Raw genomic sequence first — 14,342 nt, 5'->3', positions numbered from 1 at the left:
CCGCCGGGACTGGTCCGATTTGACGAGTCTGGAAAACTCTCGCAAAGTACAGGTTTAGAGAGATCGAGCCGATCTGTAGAAATCAAGCCGCCTGGTTTCGACGGCAGCATGAAACAGATCCTGACATTACTCCAAGGATGCGGAAGCCAATTGGTAGAGTGAAGCTGCAGCGTTGTCGATGCGAGAACAAGAGCTAATGGCATGCGTGCTGTCAGTGGAAGCTTTCGCTGATGCGTTGTGGCGGATGCTGGGCCTTCAAAACCCTTCTGAAGGCTCACCGCTTCCATGGGATCGACACAGACTTTTGTGGTTGCCAAAGCCGAATGACAGTAATGCAATCGCGACACGGTGTTCTGTGGGAACAAGAAGAGCTCGAGCTGCAGCTGCAGTTTGAAAGCCTCGCTAACGCCTTCACAGATGTTCAGGCTGTTGGCCGCAGCCAGGACCGGTTGGGCTGCCGCTGAGACATGGAAACTGCTCTTCGACGTGAGAAGAAGCGATGTTGAAATCACCAAGGGTTTCCTTATTGCAGCGGCGAGCATCTCGGGATCAAAATTCTTTCAAGTACTCCTTGACAAGTGTGGAGACGAGATTAGGATCACTACTCGAGTAGTCACAGCACTGGAAAGGAATTACTGGTATGAGCATGACATAATGAGGCTGTTGCTCCACAGGCGTGGAGCTGAAATTGAGATTACGAGGAAGACGATTATATCTGCAACTAAGAATACAGGATTTGGGGATAAGTGGATGCAGGTCTTCGTTGACGAACGCAGAGGTGATGTTGATGTCAATGGAGAGCTTCTTCAAACTATCATCGAGAACTCGACATGCGGGCCCGGAACAATAAGGGTAAGGGTACTTCTCCGTGCGAGTTGTGATATCAGGATTAGCCAGGACATGGTCATGGCTGCTGCTAAGAATGAGGAGACCGGGAGCAAGTGGGTGCGCGTCTCTCTCGAGGAACGTGGAGATGAAGTTATAATCACCGAGAAACTGATCAAAGCTGTTCCAGACAATTTCTGGGAAGGGCCGAAAATGATGAAGCTGCTTCTGCGTGCACGCCGAGATGAGACCAAAATAAGCCAGGACACGATCATGGCCGCAGCGAAGAATGAGCAGATCGGAGAATGGTTGCAGGTCTATTTCGAGGACTCTCCAGTTGATGTAGAGGTTATCAAGGACTTGATCGATGCTGCGCTAGCGAATAAGGTAGCGGAAGTAAGGAGTCGAACATGCTATTGAAGCGATGCCATGATGTTGCGGTCACGAAAGGACCACGCACTGCAGTAGCGAAGGAGGCACTTGTAAGAACGAAAGAGGAACTGGCAGGGCGAGATGCATGGAGAGAGGCAATGAGAAGGCAACTAGGAGCGATTGAAGCACGCCCATGGTAAAAGCCAGGTTAGAGAAGACGTCTGAAAACAGGCCCTTCAGGCTCGATGAATTGATGAGCGAGCTCTCCAGACCCAAGCAGGGGCTTCTGAGTGTATGGTCTGCTGTACACTCGGGGAAGCCGCCCGTCATGTTTGTCGACGCCTGCTGGCCGCCTCGTCGTCTTCTTACAAATTACAACCCCAGACACTACAGCTTGGCACAAGACGATGGGACGAGGGCCTCTGCACGCTCCTCCATACCGTGCTTAAATGGCGATCCATCACTATTGTACCTACATCTATTGCTTCTGAGAACCGTGTACGTCGGCAAGAATAAAACCGCTTTCGCTTGTGAAGTGAGTGGAATGGAGAAGACGGTGAGAGCAATGTCTGGGCTCCCCGTTCTGGTGGATTCACCCGGGAGTCCCGGACACTTTTATGCTACAACAGCTTACTAGAGCTATAGAGGCCCACCTGTCAATGGGACCGATCAGAGACCGGCACCGCCACTGATGACTTTTAAAGAGGCTAGCAGAACATACTTGAGGAATATCATTATTCATCATGTATCGGCGGGTTCCTAGACCTCTCCTTCCTCACTCCCGTAGTCAATCTCATCTGCCGGCGGCGGTGGAGGTGGCGGACGCGGTTCTGTGACGTTCGGCCTCTGTCGATCATAGCCGCGATCCTTAGCCCCGTCATCGACAGACGGTGGCCGCCGCTCGAACCCCCCTTCCTGATGGGCCCCAGGCCTTAGCTCGCGATCTTCATTTCCGTGGCCACCCCCGTTTGCACCCGAGTCTACCCTTGGCCTTGCTGGCTCCGGAGCCCGTGCATCCCCTTGCCAGGCTTGTTGACCCGAGGGACGTCGTGTCAGTGTGGGTACGCTAGTGTTGCTGTTGTGACGCGAAGAAGCCTTGACGATATCGTCGATACGCTGCTGGACGTCATCTACAGGACCGTTGCTCGGCGGTGCTGAGGATGGGTTGGTGGCAGGGGGTACACGGGCTGGAACACGACTCCCACCCCCGTTCGCGCTCGCGCCTGGCGGAATTCGCGAACTGGCCGTGGGAGGAACACGCGATGGTGCTGGCTGCTCGACTTCTGGGGTGTCACGACGCGCACGCTTTGGTGAGGGAGCAGCTTGGTCTACCAGCTGACTACGTGACGGTGCGCCCCACTCTTCAGACTGACTGCCTTCAACATCGTCTCGGTCACGCTTCGTACCGGACAACTGGCTCACGCTACGCATGCTGCGAGCAGGCGACATGCCAGGTGCGGGAGATCGAGTGTTATCAAGAAATGTCATGTCATCTTCCCTTGTATAGGTATTTTTGGTGCCGACGCGTGGCACAGTCGAGTCGGCAGTTTCGTAGATCTCGAACATCTGGTTGCACGCACGTTGAATTTCGAAAACATCGAGTTCTAGATGCTCCCACCAAGGGCGACCGCGGTCATCGTCAGGGAGTGTGATGTTGGCGAGGCGAACGCCGGTGTAGAGGGCTGCGCCGGCGATAGTGCGGGGTGAGTGCAGCAGGCACATAGTCGTCACATGGGAATCGTTCAGAAAGGCCCATGACGTATTTCGTAAGTTCTTATTGTCTTGTATGGCGTAGTATTGGAGGAATTCGAACAGAATTCGATATGGCTGATCCAGCTGGAGGTCGAAACAGAGCGCTTCAAGCAGGACGTCCTCGTTGTGTAGAATCGTATCACGCCATTTCCAGTACTCTTTGTTTTGCTCATCGACTACCAAATTGGGCTGTTTCTGCGCCACTCGGCAGCAGGCAACGACCAATTCTCGCATCTTGCGGCAATTCTCTTCGACCTTTGTAGCGAGGAACAGGGCTGTCGCAGCGGCGGAATAATGGTGCAAGCCGGGGGACTTCTCTGTTTGCATCTTCTGCCGCATGAAAAGGCGGTGTAGGTAGACTGACGCCGTCGCGAGTGTGAGTTGCGGGAGCTTGAGCATGATGCCGACTTGTGTAATGAAGTTGACGCCTTTCTGTCGGTTGGCGAGTTCCTGGGCCGCTGGCATCCCATCGAGAACTGAGGGAGTTCGAAGAAGTTCTGAGGTTGTGAAGAGCCATTGCGACTGGTCTCGCTCAATGACAGGGTTCGTGGAGGAGCCAGGAGCAGCGCCGTTGGAGGCTTCGTGCACCGAAGGCATGGTGTAGATAGCGAGGCGGACTTTCCCTAACCTGCACAAGTCATCGAGGTACAAAGGCTCGTTCAGGCCAGGGGGCGCATGTTAGATGCTGTATTGCGATGCGCAATACAAATAATCGTTGAAATGAGATTAGTAGTTGATTTGCGATGCGCTGGGTTCATTACTGACGTCGCTTTCTTGGTTCAGCCTTGTTGCGACTAGGCAGCCTCGTTGCCTTGCCAGGTCACGTGCTACAGATCTTGCGAACCAAGGCATTTAAGAGTTGGTCAAGCTTTCGGTCGCCAAGGCAATGACGTTACTGACGCGGCTTCCCCGGTCTGGCCCTTCGTACTGTACACAGGACTTACAAGAGGATCACAATGTCCCCTGCTGTGCTTGGATCTAGCAGGCAACTGCATTTCGACTGAATTATTCAGGGAGTCAGCGCGGAGAAGAGGCTCGGAACACGCTAGTCCCATTACGATCGTTACATACTAACTTTCTCTGCCAGCATTGATAGAACTTGGATAGACATGGCACGCAACCACACCAGGAGGAGTTTCCTGCTCATTATTGCGGCGCTGCAGCTGACGGCCGCCTTCCCAGCCGAGAAAACACTTGAGCCAGCTGTGGCCATTCCTCTCATTACACCTGCTCCCACGCCAGTTGTTCTGGGAGGGGACCCTCATCTGCAGAAGCGGAACGTTGTTGACGATATCACGTCGAAGCTCGATGGATATGTGAACTCGGTATTCTCAGAACTTGGCTCGGCAATTCCCTCCTATGTGTCTGACGGACTCTTCCCTCACTTTCAAGACTTACCTACGGGAAGTCAAGTACTGAGCTCAGCCAATGTATCGAGTTCGGACCTACAAGCGTCTCCTACTCAGGTACTGAACATCCCGGGTTATGCGAACTGGACAAATGACCAATGGAACTTGAGGTTCCACGGCAATGTCTATAAGCAGCCAAATATCTCAAACGACACCATCGATAACTTGGCCAACTTCTTCTTGATCGACACCAGCGTCGAGCAGCTGCCACCTTCACAAGCGGATCAGGCTCGAAACCTAACGAGGTCTATCTACGTGGTTCAACAGGCAAATGAGAATGTTACAATGGATCTCGAGCCCGCCCCACTGGCTGGCGGAGATGGTGAGTCTGGCGGCGGTGGTGGAGAGACTCCTGCCGGTGGCTCGCAGTCGGTACGGCTACCGTACGAGACAACTCCAGAAGGAGACTTCGACGTCTTTGTACCACTTCAGAATGGCTCTGGCGGCCTCCAGCCCGGTGACGGTGACCGCCCACCGCAGCGCCTGAACGTCTACGCCCAAGGCACCGACACAGGCAATGCTACATCCTACCTCGTGTCCGAAGAAGGCCTCACCATCATCAGCGACATCGACGATATCCTGCGCATCACCAAAATCTACGAGCCAAAGGAAGGCCTCCTCAACTCCTTCGCCCGTCCCTTCACCCCCTGGATGAACATGCCTAACATCTACCGCAACCTTTCTGAGAGCCTCCCCAACATGCACTTCCACTACCTCACCACGACCCCAGAACAGGTCACACGCAACTACATGAAATTCATCTACGACACCTACCCCGGCGGCAGCTTCGACACCCGGCCCCTCAACTTCAGCGATCTAAGCGCCACGCTCTCGATCCGCAAATTCCTGCTCGACAAGGTCTTCCAAACCTTCCCGCAGCGCAAATTCATCCTCGTCGCCGACACCTCCAACTCGGACGTCATGAGGGACTATCCGCAGATGGCCACCGACTACCCGGGCCAGGTGCAGTGCATCTGGCTGCGCAACACCAGCGCCACGGACTCAGGCGACAGGTTTCCTTACAATACCGATGGCTTCAAGGATTTGGATAACAGCACGTATATGTTCTTCCTCGTGCCGGATGATCTGACGGGGTTGGATGTGGCGGGTGGACAGTGTCGCAATGCGAGTATCCCGCAGAATCTGACGTTTGGTTACCAGGGGTTGCCGTTTGGGTTTGGGAATGGGGCGCCGGGTATGGGCGTGGGACAGTTAGGTGGCTGGATCTGGGCGGGTGCTTTAGTGCTGGCGTTGAATGTTCTGGATATTCTGTGATTGCATAAGGGCGAGACCATGTGCTTTGCGCTGGAAGGCATTCATAGGTGAAGGAAGGCATGCAAGGTGTTGTGAGCTTGTCAATATTATTATGGGACTTGTCATCGTTCTCCATTGATATATATTTGGGCCAGAGGCGTTACCAGCCGCCTCGTAGCCACACAGCTTCGAGACTGATTGTGGCATGCTTCCTCCGCTTCGAGTAACAAGGCCGGTCGAGTAAGTCTCGACTTTGTTTCAACGCCAGGTTTCGCTCCAAAACACCAAGAGATCACATCTATATACATGCTCTTCACCATGGTCTAGTCCTGGAGCGGCTGGGTAATAAGGTACCCGCAACTCAGCTCAAGACTACGGCCAGCACAATGATGACAAGGACTATAGCTAGGATGAACAGTAAGCAGCAGGCTTTGTTGCGGGCAGCCTTCTGGTAGCGACTCGCGCTCCGTAGCTCAATATCCGCTCCTCGGGTATCGGTCAGAGTGTTCTCCACATTGACATCGATGGTGTCGATGACCTCGCCTTGCTCCCGCACGATATGAGCAACATCTCGGAACAGCTCGTTCAGTTCGCCGACAGACTGCTCAATCTGCCGGATCTCGCCCTCGCGCTCGATAATGAGATTCTCCTGGAAATCGACTTCGCTCTGGTTGGCCACTTGAGGTTCCTCAAGCAGTTGTTGCTGTTGCTGTCTCTCGCCAGACGGGGACTGCGCAGACGTCGACTCTTCGAGAGCCGCTTTTGACGCTCGCTCCTTCTCGATAGCCCTTCTTTGCACAACTTGGAACTCTGACAAGGCAGAAGCAAACTCGCGCGATAGTTTCTGGTTGGTGTACTTCTGTGAAGGCTACCACATGTTAGTCCAGGCACGAATCCTTGGGGTCTGGATGTACTCACATTGAGATCATCCCAAGCTTGTGCTTTCTTGATACCTTCGCCAACCTCCTTGAAGCCGTCTCTGCTCTCTTCTAGTAGATCATGAACTCGTTCTCGTACTCTCTCGGTATCCCGCTTTGTTCCTAGCAGCGCAATCTGATTCGAAAGTCGAGACACATTTGAGATCAGCTCGAAGAGCTTGGTTGACAGAGACTCGGTAAAGCGCTGGAACTCCGGGTCATCTCTATACTGGGGATCGTCCTGCCGACGGGTGGTCGTAGGTTGCGACTCGAGCGACGATAAGCGATCGAACGACATCCTGAAATGTTCTACAAAGATTGTGTCAAAAGGAGATGCTTGCGCGACACAGCTGACGGAGTGTGAAGAGTGTTGTCGCAATCGTTGTCGTGGAAATGAGGAGTGATTGACGGAGGCCTATGGTCAGGTGGGCAGGTAGCAGGCATCGAGGCAGTTGCTCCTGCAGTAGTGGCGCCGGTGGCAGTTGCTCCGGGCGTCCTCGGCGGCTTCGCGGGCGCGGCTGACGTCGCTTTGCGCTAGCCGTTTTGGGACGCATAAACTTCGCATGCGCGACCGTCGCTGTCAATCGTTCGTCTCCCACCATTTCCTATTCTCCAGGTCGACACTCATTCCACGAAGTCTTCGCTGGCCGTAAGACTCCATGACGAGTCTTCGTTAGCCATTTGACCGAGTCACACAATGAACGCTCCCTCCGCAGCGACTCCGGCGCACATAAAACCCCGGGCCTATAAAAGATTCCTCACTTCAGCTTTCCATACCAGATTCGTCCATGCCGCACTGCTGTCCTTGTTCATATGTTGGGACCAGGCGGTCCTACTAGCACCAAACTATGGTGAGTTTGCTAAACATTGATCAAAGCTTTTAGTCTCGACTGACGCTGCCAGACATTTTCTGGTCCTGGTTTCCACTTGGGCCTGCTGGGTTGCGGGCCCTACTCTACTTCTTCGCCATCATCTTCATCTTTATCCTCCAGGTCGCGACGGTGACGGTAGGCAAGCCGACTCCGACATCTCCATTCCAGCAAGTCCGCCAAAGCCTGTTCAGTGCCTCGACTTTCAAGACATGCTTTTGGTACATTGCTTCGGCGTGGTGGTTTACCGAAGTGTACATATGGTCTAGCTCAAACATGACTTGGGTCACAAGGGGCGACATGACTATGCTTGACAGGTTGAATGAGCGACCCATCTGGTTCCGTGCATACTTCACTATGCTGGGTATCGTGCAAGCGATTAAGCATGTCTACTTTGCGCAGTCCACCCTCCAGCTCCCCATATCCGAAGCACCAACGCCTCAGGCAAAAGATCAGCGCACTCATCCGATCTCCGATACTTGGGTTTTCCTTCGCTCGCAATCGTATGGTGTAGCCCTTCGTTGTATGATCTCATCTGTTGCAGTTGCTTGTGGAGGGCCTTTCGTCTATACGCTACTTTTACGCCAACCATTGTGGCAGGCACACTTAGCCATTGCTAAGCTCTTCTTCAATATTTCGAGAAGTGGCAGCCGAGCCACTGGCATCCCTCCCATCTTCGGTACAATGCACACCACTATCTATGCTGGGTTTTGGCTCAGTATGGCTTGGGAGTTGTCTGCATTGTCCCTGGTAGCCTACTTCAAGAAACCACCAGTCAAGAATGACATTCCTTGGACCTCATCTGGCAAAGATCCTAATGGGTCGCTGCTCAACGGAATGAAACTGAAGCGTGGCATTCTGAAGACTTTCGCTTTCTGGGAATTGGTGGTCATTGCACAGAACCATCCAGAGAGACGAAAGGCCATCTTTTCTGATATCGACAGACCGACCGGCCCCGTCTGGTCACAAATGCTGGCTGAGGGCCTCAAGGTAATCAAGCAGATTGACGAAAGAATACAGCCGCCACCAGCAGCGAATCCCGCAAATACAGAACAAAATCTGGCTACTCTACCAAAGATATTGAAAGCGCCCAGAGAAACAACTAGGATTCAAGAGGAGAGGAATATTCTGTCACAAAAGGAGAAAAAGGACGCTCGAGCTCGTCAGAGACTTCTTGAGATCGCCGATGACAAAATCAAACAGCTCGGATCTCATTCCGAGCCACTTCGACTACCCAATGTCCCAGATACCGCCAACTTTGTGGGAAATGCCAAAGGCTACTTCGGGTGGTTTTTTGGCTCGTCCAACACGTCGAGAATTAACGCAACCGTCCTTGGAACTCCAAATAGCGACTCTGCTACCATCGTGGACGCTATTGAAGGCATTACGAGAATGCTTTCTGCTAGTTTGCAAGATGATGCATACGGCAAAGCCATGGCGGGCGTTCCTGAGACAGTCAAGCAGTTCACCAAGACCATTGTTCTCATTGAAGGCTTTCTGCAGCAAACGCCTCCTGATGGCAACATCAGTGATGTCGAGCTCATCTTGAGAAGACTGAAGAGCGGGCTGTCCGAGCTGTTGTCTGCATTCCAGATGTTCCTGGCCGACACTGGGCTTGGCATAGCCGACCTAAACGCAGCCAGAAAAGCCAGTGGTCAATTGGAGGCAGAGAAGGAGGAGCAGAAAAGATTACGAACGGAGGCGCCACGAAGAGAGCCTATCGAGTTTGATGACGCTCCAGAACGTGAGGCCCAGCCCGTCGAGAGCTGGAGAGAATGGAACAAGCCGAAGTCGACCACGAAGCTGTTTCCTAATTACGATCCCCAACCACGAACGAGACGGCAGATATCTGGGGGTAGAGCTGTGAACGGGCATGCTAATGGCACACTAAGAAGCAGAGAGATGGAGCAAGTCCGGTAGCCGATTCTGCACCGGCTGTGTTTTGAACAGAAACTTCTCCAGGCCACGATGTGAATGCAAGCGACCTTCTCATATGCAGTATTCCACCAAACTTTTACGCAAAGACTTCTCCTCCCGTCCAAGCCTTCACCTCTGGTGCTTTCTTCATCTTCGGCTCCCCACCCTCCTGCTGAGAATCCCAGAGCACCCCATCGGCACCATTCGGCCTACTTCGCCCCAATTCCCCTGCATTCCCTTCCGCGGTCTCAGCTCCACCTTTCTCCTCCTCAAAGCCCCAAACCTCCGTTTTCGCCTTCACGAAAGCGTCCCCCACCTCCCCCATAACCCTCTGCACCTCCACCCCCTCCTCCCTCTTCCCCCTCCTCGCCAACCCCGCCAACAGCCTCTTCACCTCATCGTGCGTCCCGTTCCACCGCTCCACCAGCCTCCCCACGCTCGCCACCAGGTACTCTTCCTCATAGACACTTCCCTTCTTGCCCCGCGCGCGTTTCCGCTCTTCTTTCCGCTTCGTCTTGGACGTCTTGCGCGACGCGCCACTGAGGGCCGTGCCGCCGAAGCGGGAGGCGCCGGCGCCGGCGCGCGTGAACAGGCTGTTCTGCACGGTCGTCTCGGTGGGGGCGAGGCTGACGTTGTCGGGGATGAGGTCGACGCCGTCGGCCGCTGCGGCAGCGGCGCTGGCGTCGCCGCCGTAGAAGGCTAGGGGGTCGGCGGCTTTGATGGCGCGGAGCTCGGTGATGCGCGGCACCTGGGCGGACAGCTGGGAGCGGAAGTCGGCGAGGAGGGAGAGGATGGCGCCGGTTTGCTCGGACAGAGCCGGGTCGATGGTTTCGGGGATGCTGCTGGGGGAGGTGCGCGAGAGGAGGAGGATGGCGTCGGCGATGTAGCTGCCGCGGCAGAGCAGGCGGGCGGCTTCGAGTGGGGAGGAGAGGTAGTGTTCGTGGATGTGGGCGGCGGCGCGGTAGTCGCGGGTTTCGTCTGTGAGGGTCGTGGCGAGGGAGTGGGCCAGGGTTTGTAGTTGGGAAGAGGGGAGGGGGACCAGGGTGCCGGAGGTGAGTGCTTCGCGCCAGGCGTGGGCGAGGGCGTAGAGCGGGTAGGCGGCGGTGTGGTCGGAGAGGGAGTCGTAGAGGGTGGCGGCGCGGTAGGGTTGGTTGGTGGACGCGAGGTGGGCTGCGTAGTGTCGAGTTATGGCCGAATTGTAGTCTGGGGAGTATTTGTACAGGTCTAGGGCTTGGGCGTAGAGGGAGTGCTTGAGAGTGTAGGCTTCGACGGCTGGGTGATCATCGAGGGCGTGAAGGGATGTCAGAGCTTTGGAGTAGTTGCGAAGGTGGTTGTCGATGGTGTACTGTCGCCGAAGGGGCTCCATGGCATGGAGAGATTGAAGGAACGGCATGTACTCGCGGGGGTCGCGTTGTGCATTTTGTGCAACCAGTAGAGCAAGCTCGAGCGAGTAGAGGGAGAGTGCGGCATTGTAGAGCCGTGTGGTGTCTGTCAGGAAGCAGAGATGTGAAATCGCGAGGTCGGCTTCCGAGGGCGAAGTAGCATGAATGGAGGAGATGAGAGTCAGGGCAGAGGCAAGATCTGGTGGGCGCTTGCAAACGTGGGCTGTTATGATGTTCTGTATGTAGCCAGAGTTGCTGGTGAGAGCGCTGAGTGCAGCGATGAAGGCATCGCAGATCGCATTGACCTTGTTGCTGGTTTTGCTAGTGGTACGTTGATCGCCGTTAACTTGCCGCTGTGATTGACCGGGTGAAAGAGTATCTCGGTACAGTGATTCGGTGACATCCTCCTCCTTGAGCTTCGACAGAAACTCATCAATGCGACTTGGTTTCTTCAGCTGCCCGATGAACTTTGGGATACTGGCCCTGAAGCTATCGGGCTGATAGTCGTGAAGAATGTTCATATCTACTTGCTGGTTCTGACAAGCCAGAAAGGCGGACCTGTAGTCCAGATTGTTGATATGATTTCGAATGCCTGACAAGACCAAGACACGAGGATGGATGGTCTCGATGTTGCCGCGGGGCATCTGAAGGACAACGGCATACGTCGAAGGCATTACAGTGACAATTTTTGCTCCTCGTTCAATACTTCGGCACCTTTCGTCAACTTCTGGAGTGTTGCCTGGTACTTCCATCTTTTCAGGCTCGGTCAGATGCACGAACTTGAGCAGGTGCTGAGTTGTGGTGAAAATGATGTGTGCATCTGTAACAACAAATGACGAGCAGTCCCGCGCAAGGATAGTGGCATCAACCTTTAGAGTACCTTTTCCGGACAAGGACACCGCATGGTAGGATTCGTGGGCGTCGCCGAGGTCCTGTTCGACTTCTGACTCAGTTGTAGTGTTGACTGTAAATAGTGTGGCTTCTGGCTGTAAGTTGTCGATGGTTACCGGCGCCATTACGCCGGTCTTTCGGCCCTCTGAAGATCCCACAAGATCGCCCTTACTGCGCTCAACAGCCAGCAGCACGTTTTTATGCGTATCAACGACCAAATTATCGGGAGACATACGCAACTCCACTTTCTCGAAGCCGGAGCTAGAGTTACCCACTGCCCAGTCCGTTCGATATAGGCCAGGCGAACTATCGCTGCCCACCGGAGCGAGGACGAATACTCCATCACCAGAAAATTCGATCTGAGTGAGGGTCAATGGGTGATCGGCAGTATTGCTGCGTGGCAGTTGGAGCGAGTGCCTCGACAAGGTCGTTCCGAATCGTCTTCCAGGGGTTGTCTTTGTGCTGTCATTGACTGACAAGGGGGCCCAGTCGCACAACTCAAGCGTCTCCTTGGTGAGCACGGCAGTCCATTGGCCGTCTGCGCTCACAGAGCAATCAATGACAGGAGATTCGAAGCTGACATTACAGTACGACATGGGTGGTGGCACTCCCGCCTGCCTCAGGGGTGTAAGTTTCAACGACTTTCCATCTATGACTGCAACGATGCCGTAGTCGGAGCCAGGGATGGCTGACCCACGATTGACTCTAAAATTGTAGGCGAGGTCAAGGTGGCTATCCTCATTAGAGACCTGTAGCCTCAAAGGAGTTTCCGGATGCCACAAGGGCGTGAGAGCTGATAACACAGAGCCAGGTAGATTGTGAGAAAGAGTAATCTCCTGTTTCAGATAGTAGTGATAATTGCCCATCGTCCATAGCTGGACGCGGTCGCAATAACCGACGGCAAGAACGGTCGAGTCTATATTCCACGAGAGCGAGATATTGCTGGCCCAGGTTTCCATGTCCGTAACTGAAAGTCGGAGATTGAACTCGCCATGTCGTAGGCCATTGCGTTCAAAGAAGATGACTTCCACTTTATCGCTCGATCGCTTAATTCCAGCGAGCAGGTTGCCGTAGGGTCTCCAAGACAGGCAACTTTCAAGGCCGTCAACAGGTTCGCTGGCACTATCAAGTACAGCCTCGCGTGTGAAGACTCTGATCACCCGGCGGTGAGAAGGAACGATGCTGTTGACGGCGAAGTATTGACCATCGCCGCGCCAGCTTACGGTTGTTCGGCCGTCATCAGATGGGCTAGGCTTACCTTCATCGATCGACTCCGGCATGGTAGGGTCGCGCATAGCCTTGGCTCGCTTGCCCTGGAATTGCGTCTCCTTCTTCCCCCATCCGACGGATACGTGCTTGGACGCTTTCAAGTCATCTGCTGAGAGCGTAGATTCCGTTACTGGTTCGAAATCTCTGCTCATGAGGACTAGAGCGTCGGCTCGGGTGACCAGGGCCAGCAGTTCTTCGTCAGGCGCCCACGCAGCCGCTGCAATGCCAACATCGACGCTCCCGACAATCTCGATCCGCTCTTGTCCAGGTAAAGGCTCCTCGCGGACGACAACAATGTCTCCACCTGCCAAAACAAGACATGCAGTGGCGATGTCGGCGAAGTACTGCAAGAGTAAGACGTTGTCGCTCTCTAGCTCCGGAAGTGGACAGGGTGCATCCCATGACACGATGGTCTGGAAGTCGGCTGCATCCAGCTGCTTGCGTCTGAGTTCGATAAAAGGCTGATCTTTCGTAGGCCCAAAGGCGCATACAATGGCATCGCTATTAGTATCCCAAGCCTTTGCAGAGAGTGGCAGTCCTTCAGGTAGAGCAACCTGACGAAAAGCGGTGTTCCTAAGGTTGCGCATCTTGACCGAGACCAGAGAGCAGGCAAAGGCGGGTTATTTGGTCTTACGACCGAATATAACTTGGGGCGATTAGAGTCACTACACTGCATGGTCGCCAGAATATTTTTTGATATTGAGAAAAAGTGGAGTTCTGGCGAGCCAATAGTTCAATCGCTGCGAGATAGATTCGCGGCAACATCTACATTCTACAGCCATAATGGAAAACGGTATAGGTTTGGCCTCCAACAGTGATCTGCTTTCAATCATTTTATTCTCTTAGCTTTGTACATAGCTTCGGAAGGTGCTAGACCCGTAGGACCCGTAGGATTCCTTGCTCCTCAACCGGCGCAAGACCATGTTGGACATTCTACCCAGTCTTGTTGGTTTGGTACACTGCAAATATATGAGCATGTCTTCGAAACTGTCACAGAAGTGACCTGTCTTACCGGCAATCCCGAATGGTAGGCCGAATCCAGTTGCTACTTCTAATCAGCATCTCTCCTTTTGGTCACGCCACTGCAATGCTCGTACCCATAAATAACCAGTAGCGAACAGCAAAGAATCTTGTCTGGGTGTTGAAGGGCAGGTTCGACCGCGGACCCTCGGGGTAGTGGTAGGGAGTGAAGTTGTACTGATCGGGTCGGACTCGAGTAGAGGTGAAGCCACGACGGGCGACAGGGCCAGCAGCCAGTCTGGCGCGGGCGGCGGTTTGTCCGAGCATCTGCTAGTTGTTAGAATGGACCTGGAGGAGAATATTCGTGAGAGTATTACGGTGATCGGTATGCTCGTCAAGGTTGGGAAGGAAGGTCGTTGAGTAGCTAACCAGCAACAGAAGAGAGAGGGTCATCAGTCGAACGACGATTGAAGCTCCCGAGCTGCAGGCTTGGCGCCTCGGCTAGCCTTCCTGTCCCGCCAGTGG

The 14,342-nt window shown here is 54.1% G+C and overlaps 7 protein-coding genes across 7 annotated transcripts; 3 read left to right on the top strand and 4 right to left on the bottom strand.

The window, feature by feature from the left end:
* Nucleotides 1-417: 417 nt before the first annotated feature.
* Nucleotides 418-1,245, top strand: HMPREF1541_00439 (uncharacterized protein; the record flags this gene model as incomplete). The annotated part of the gene is made up of 1 exon (XM_008712745.1): nt 418-1,245. The coding sequence occupies one exon, from the start codon at nt 418-420 to the stop codon at nt 1,243-1,245; it is 828 nt and encodes a 275-aa protein (XP_008710967.1).
* Nucleotides 1,246-1,956: 711 nt separating this feature from the next.
* Nucleotides 1,957-3,546, bottom strand: HMPREF1541_00438 (uncharacterized protein; the record flags this gene model as incomplete). Its single annotated transcript, XM_008712744.1, has 3 exons — nt 1,957-2,108; nt 2,160-2,384; nt 2,457-3,546. 3 exons carry the CDS (start codon nt 3,544-3,546, stop codon nt 1,957-1,959), a joined length of 1,467 nt encoding a protein of 488 aa, XP_008710966.1.
* A 512-nt stretch (nt 3,547-4,058) lies between these two features.
* HMPREF1541_00437 (uncharacterized protein) lies at nt 4,059-5,633 on the top strand (the record flags this gene model as incomplete). The annotated part of the gene is made up of 1 exon (XM_008712743.1): nt 4,059-5,633. One exon carries the CDS (start codon nt 4,059-4,061, stop codon nt 5,631-5,633), a length of 1,575 nt encoding a protein of 524 aa, XP_008710965.1.
* A 340-nt stretch (nt 5,634-5,973) lies between these two features.
* HMPREF1541_00436 (uncharacterized protein) lies at nt 5,974-6,827 on the bottom strand (the record flags this gene model as incomplete). The annotated part of the gene is made up of 2 exons (XM_008712742.1): nt 5,974-6,480; nt 6,531-6,827. 2 exons carry the CDS (start codon nt 6,825-6,827, stop codon nt 5,974-5,976), a joined length of 804 nt encoding a protein of 267 aa, XP_008710964.1.
* Nucleotides 6,828-7,226: 399 nt separating this feature from the next.
* HMPREF1541_00435 (uncharacterized protein) lies at nt 7,227-9,318 on the top strand (the record flags this gene model as incomplete). The annotated part of the gene is made up of 2 exons (XM_008712741.1): nt 7,227-7,380; nt 7,433-9,318. 2 exons carry the CDS (start codon nt 7,227-7,229, stop codon nt 9,316-9,318), a joined length of 2,040 nt encoding a protein of 679 aa, XP_008710963.1.
* Nucleotides 9,319-9,412: 94 nt separating this feature from the next.
* HMPREF1541_00434 (uncharacterized protein) lies at nt 9,413-13,444 on the bottom strand (the record flags this gene model as incomplete). Its single annotated transcript, XM_008712740.1, has 1 exon — nt 9,413-13,444. The coding sequence occupies one exon, from the start codon at nt 13,442-13,444 to the stop codon at nt 9,413-9,415; it is 4,032 nt and encodes a 1,343-aa protein (XP_008710962.1).
* A 511-nt stretch (nt 13,445-13,955) lies between these two features.
* Nucleotides 13,956-14,129, bottom strand: HMPREF1541_00433 (uncharacterized protein; the record flags this gene model as incomplete). The annotated part of the gene is made up of 1 exon (XM_008712739.1): nt 13,956-14,129. A coding segment is annotated over one exon (174 nt), but the record flags the coding sequence as incomplete, so codon positions are not given.
* Nucleotides 14,130-14,342: the final 213 nt, after the last annotated feature.

Source organism: Cyphellophora europaea, assembly GCF_000365145.1.
Source record: "Cyphellophora europaea CBS 101466 unplaced genomic scaffold supercont1.1, whole genome shotgun sequence".
Lineage (NCBI taxonomy): Eukaryota > Fungi > Ascomycota > Eurotiomycetes > Chaetothyriales > Cyphellophoraceae > Cyphellophora > Cyphellophora europaea.
The sequence above is the reverse complement of the archived record's forward strand: the minus strand, read 5'-3'. Positions and strand labels throughout refer to the sequence as shown.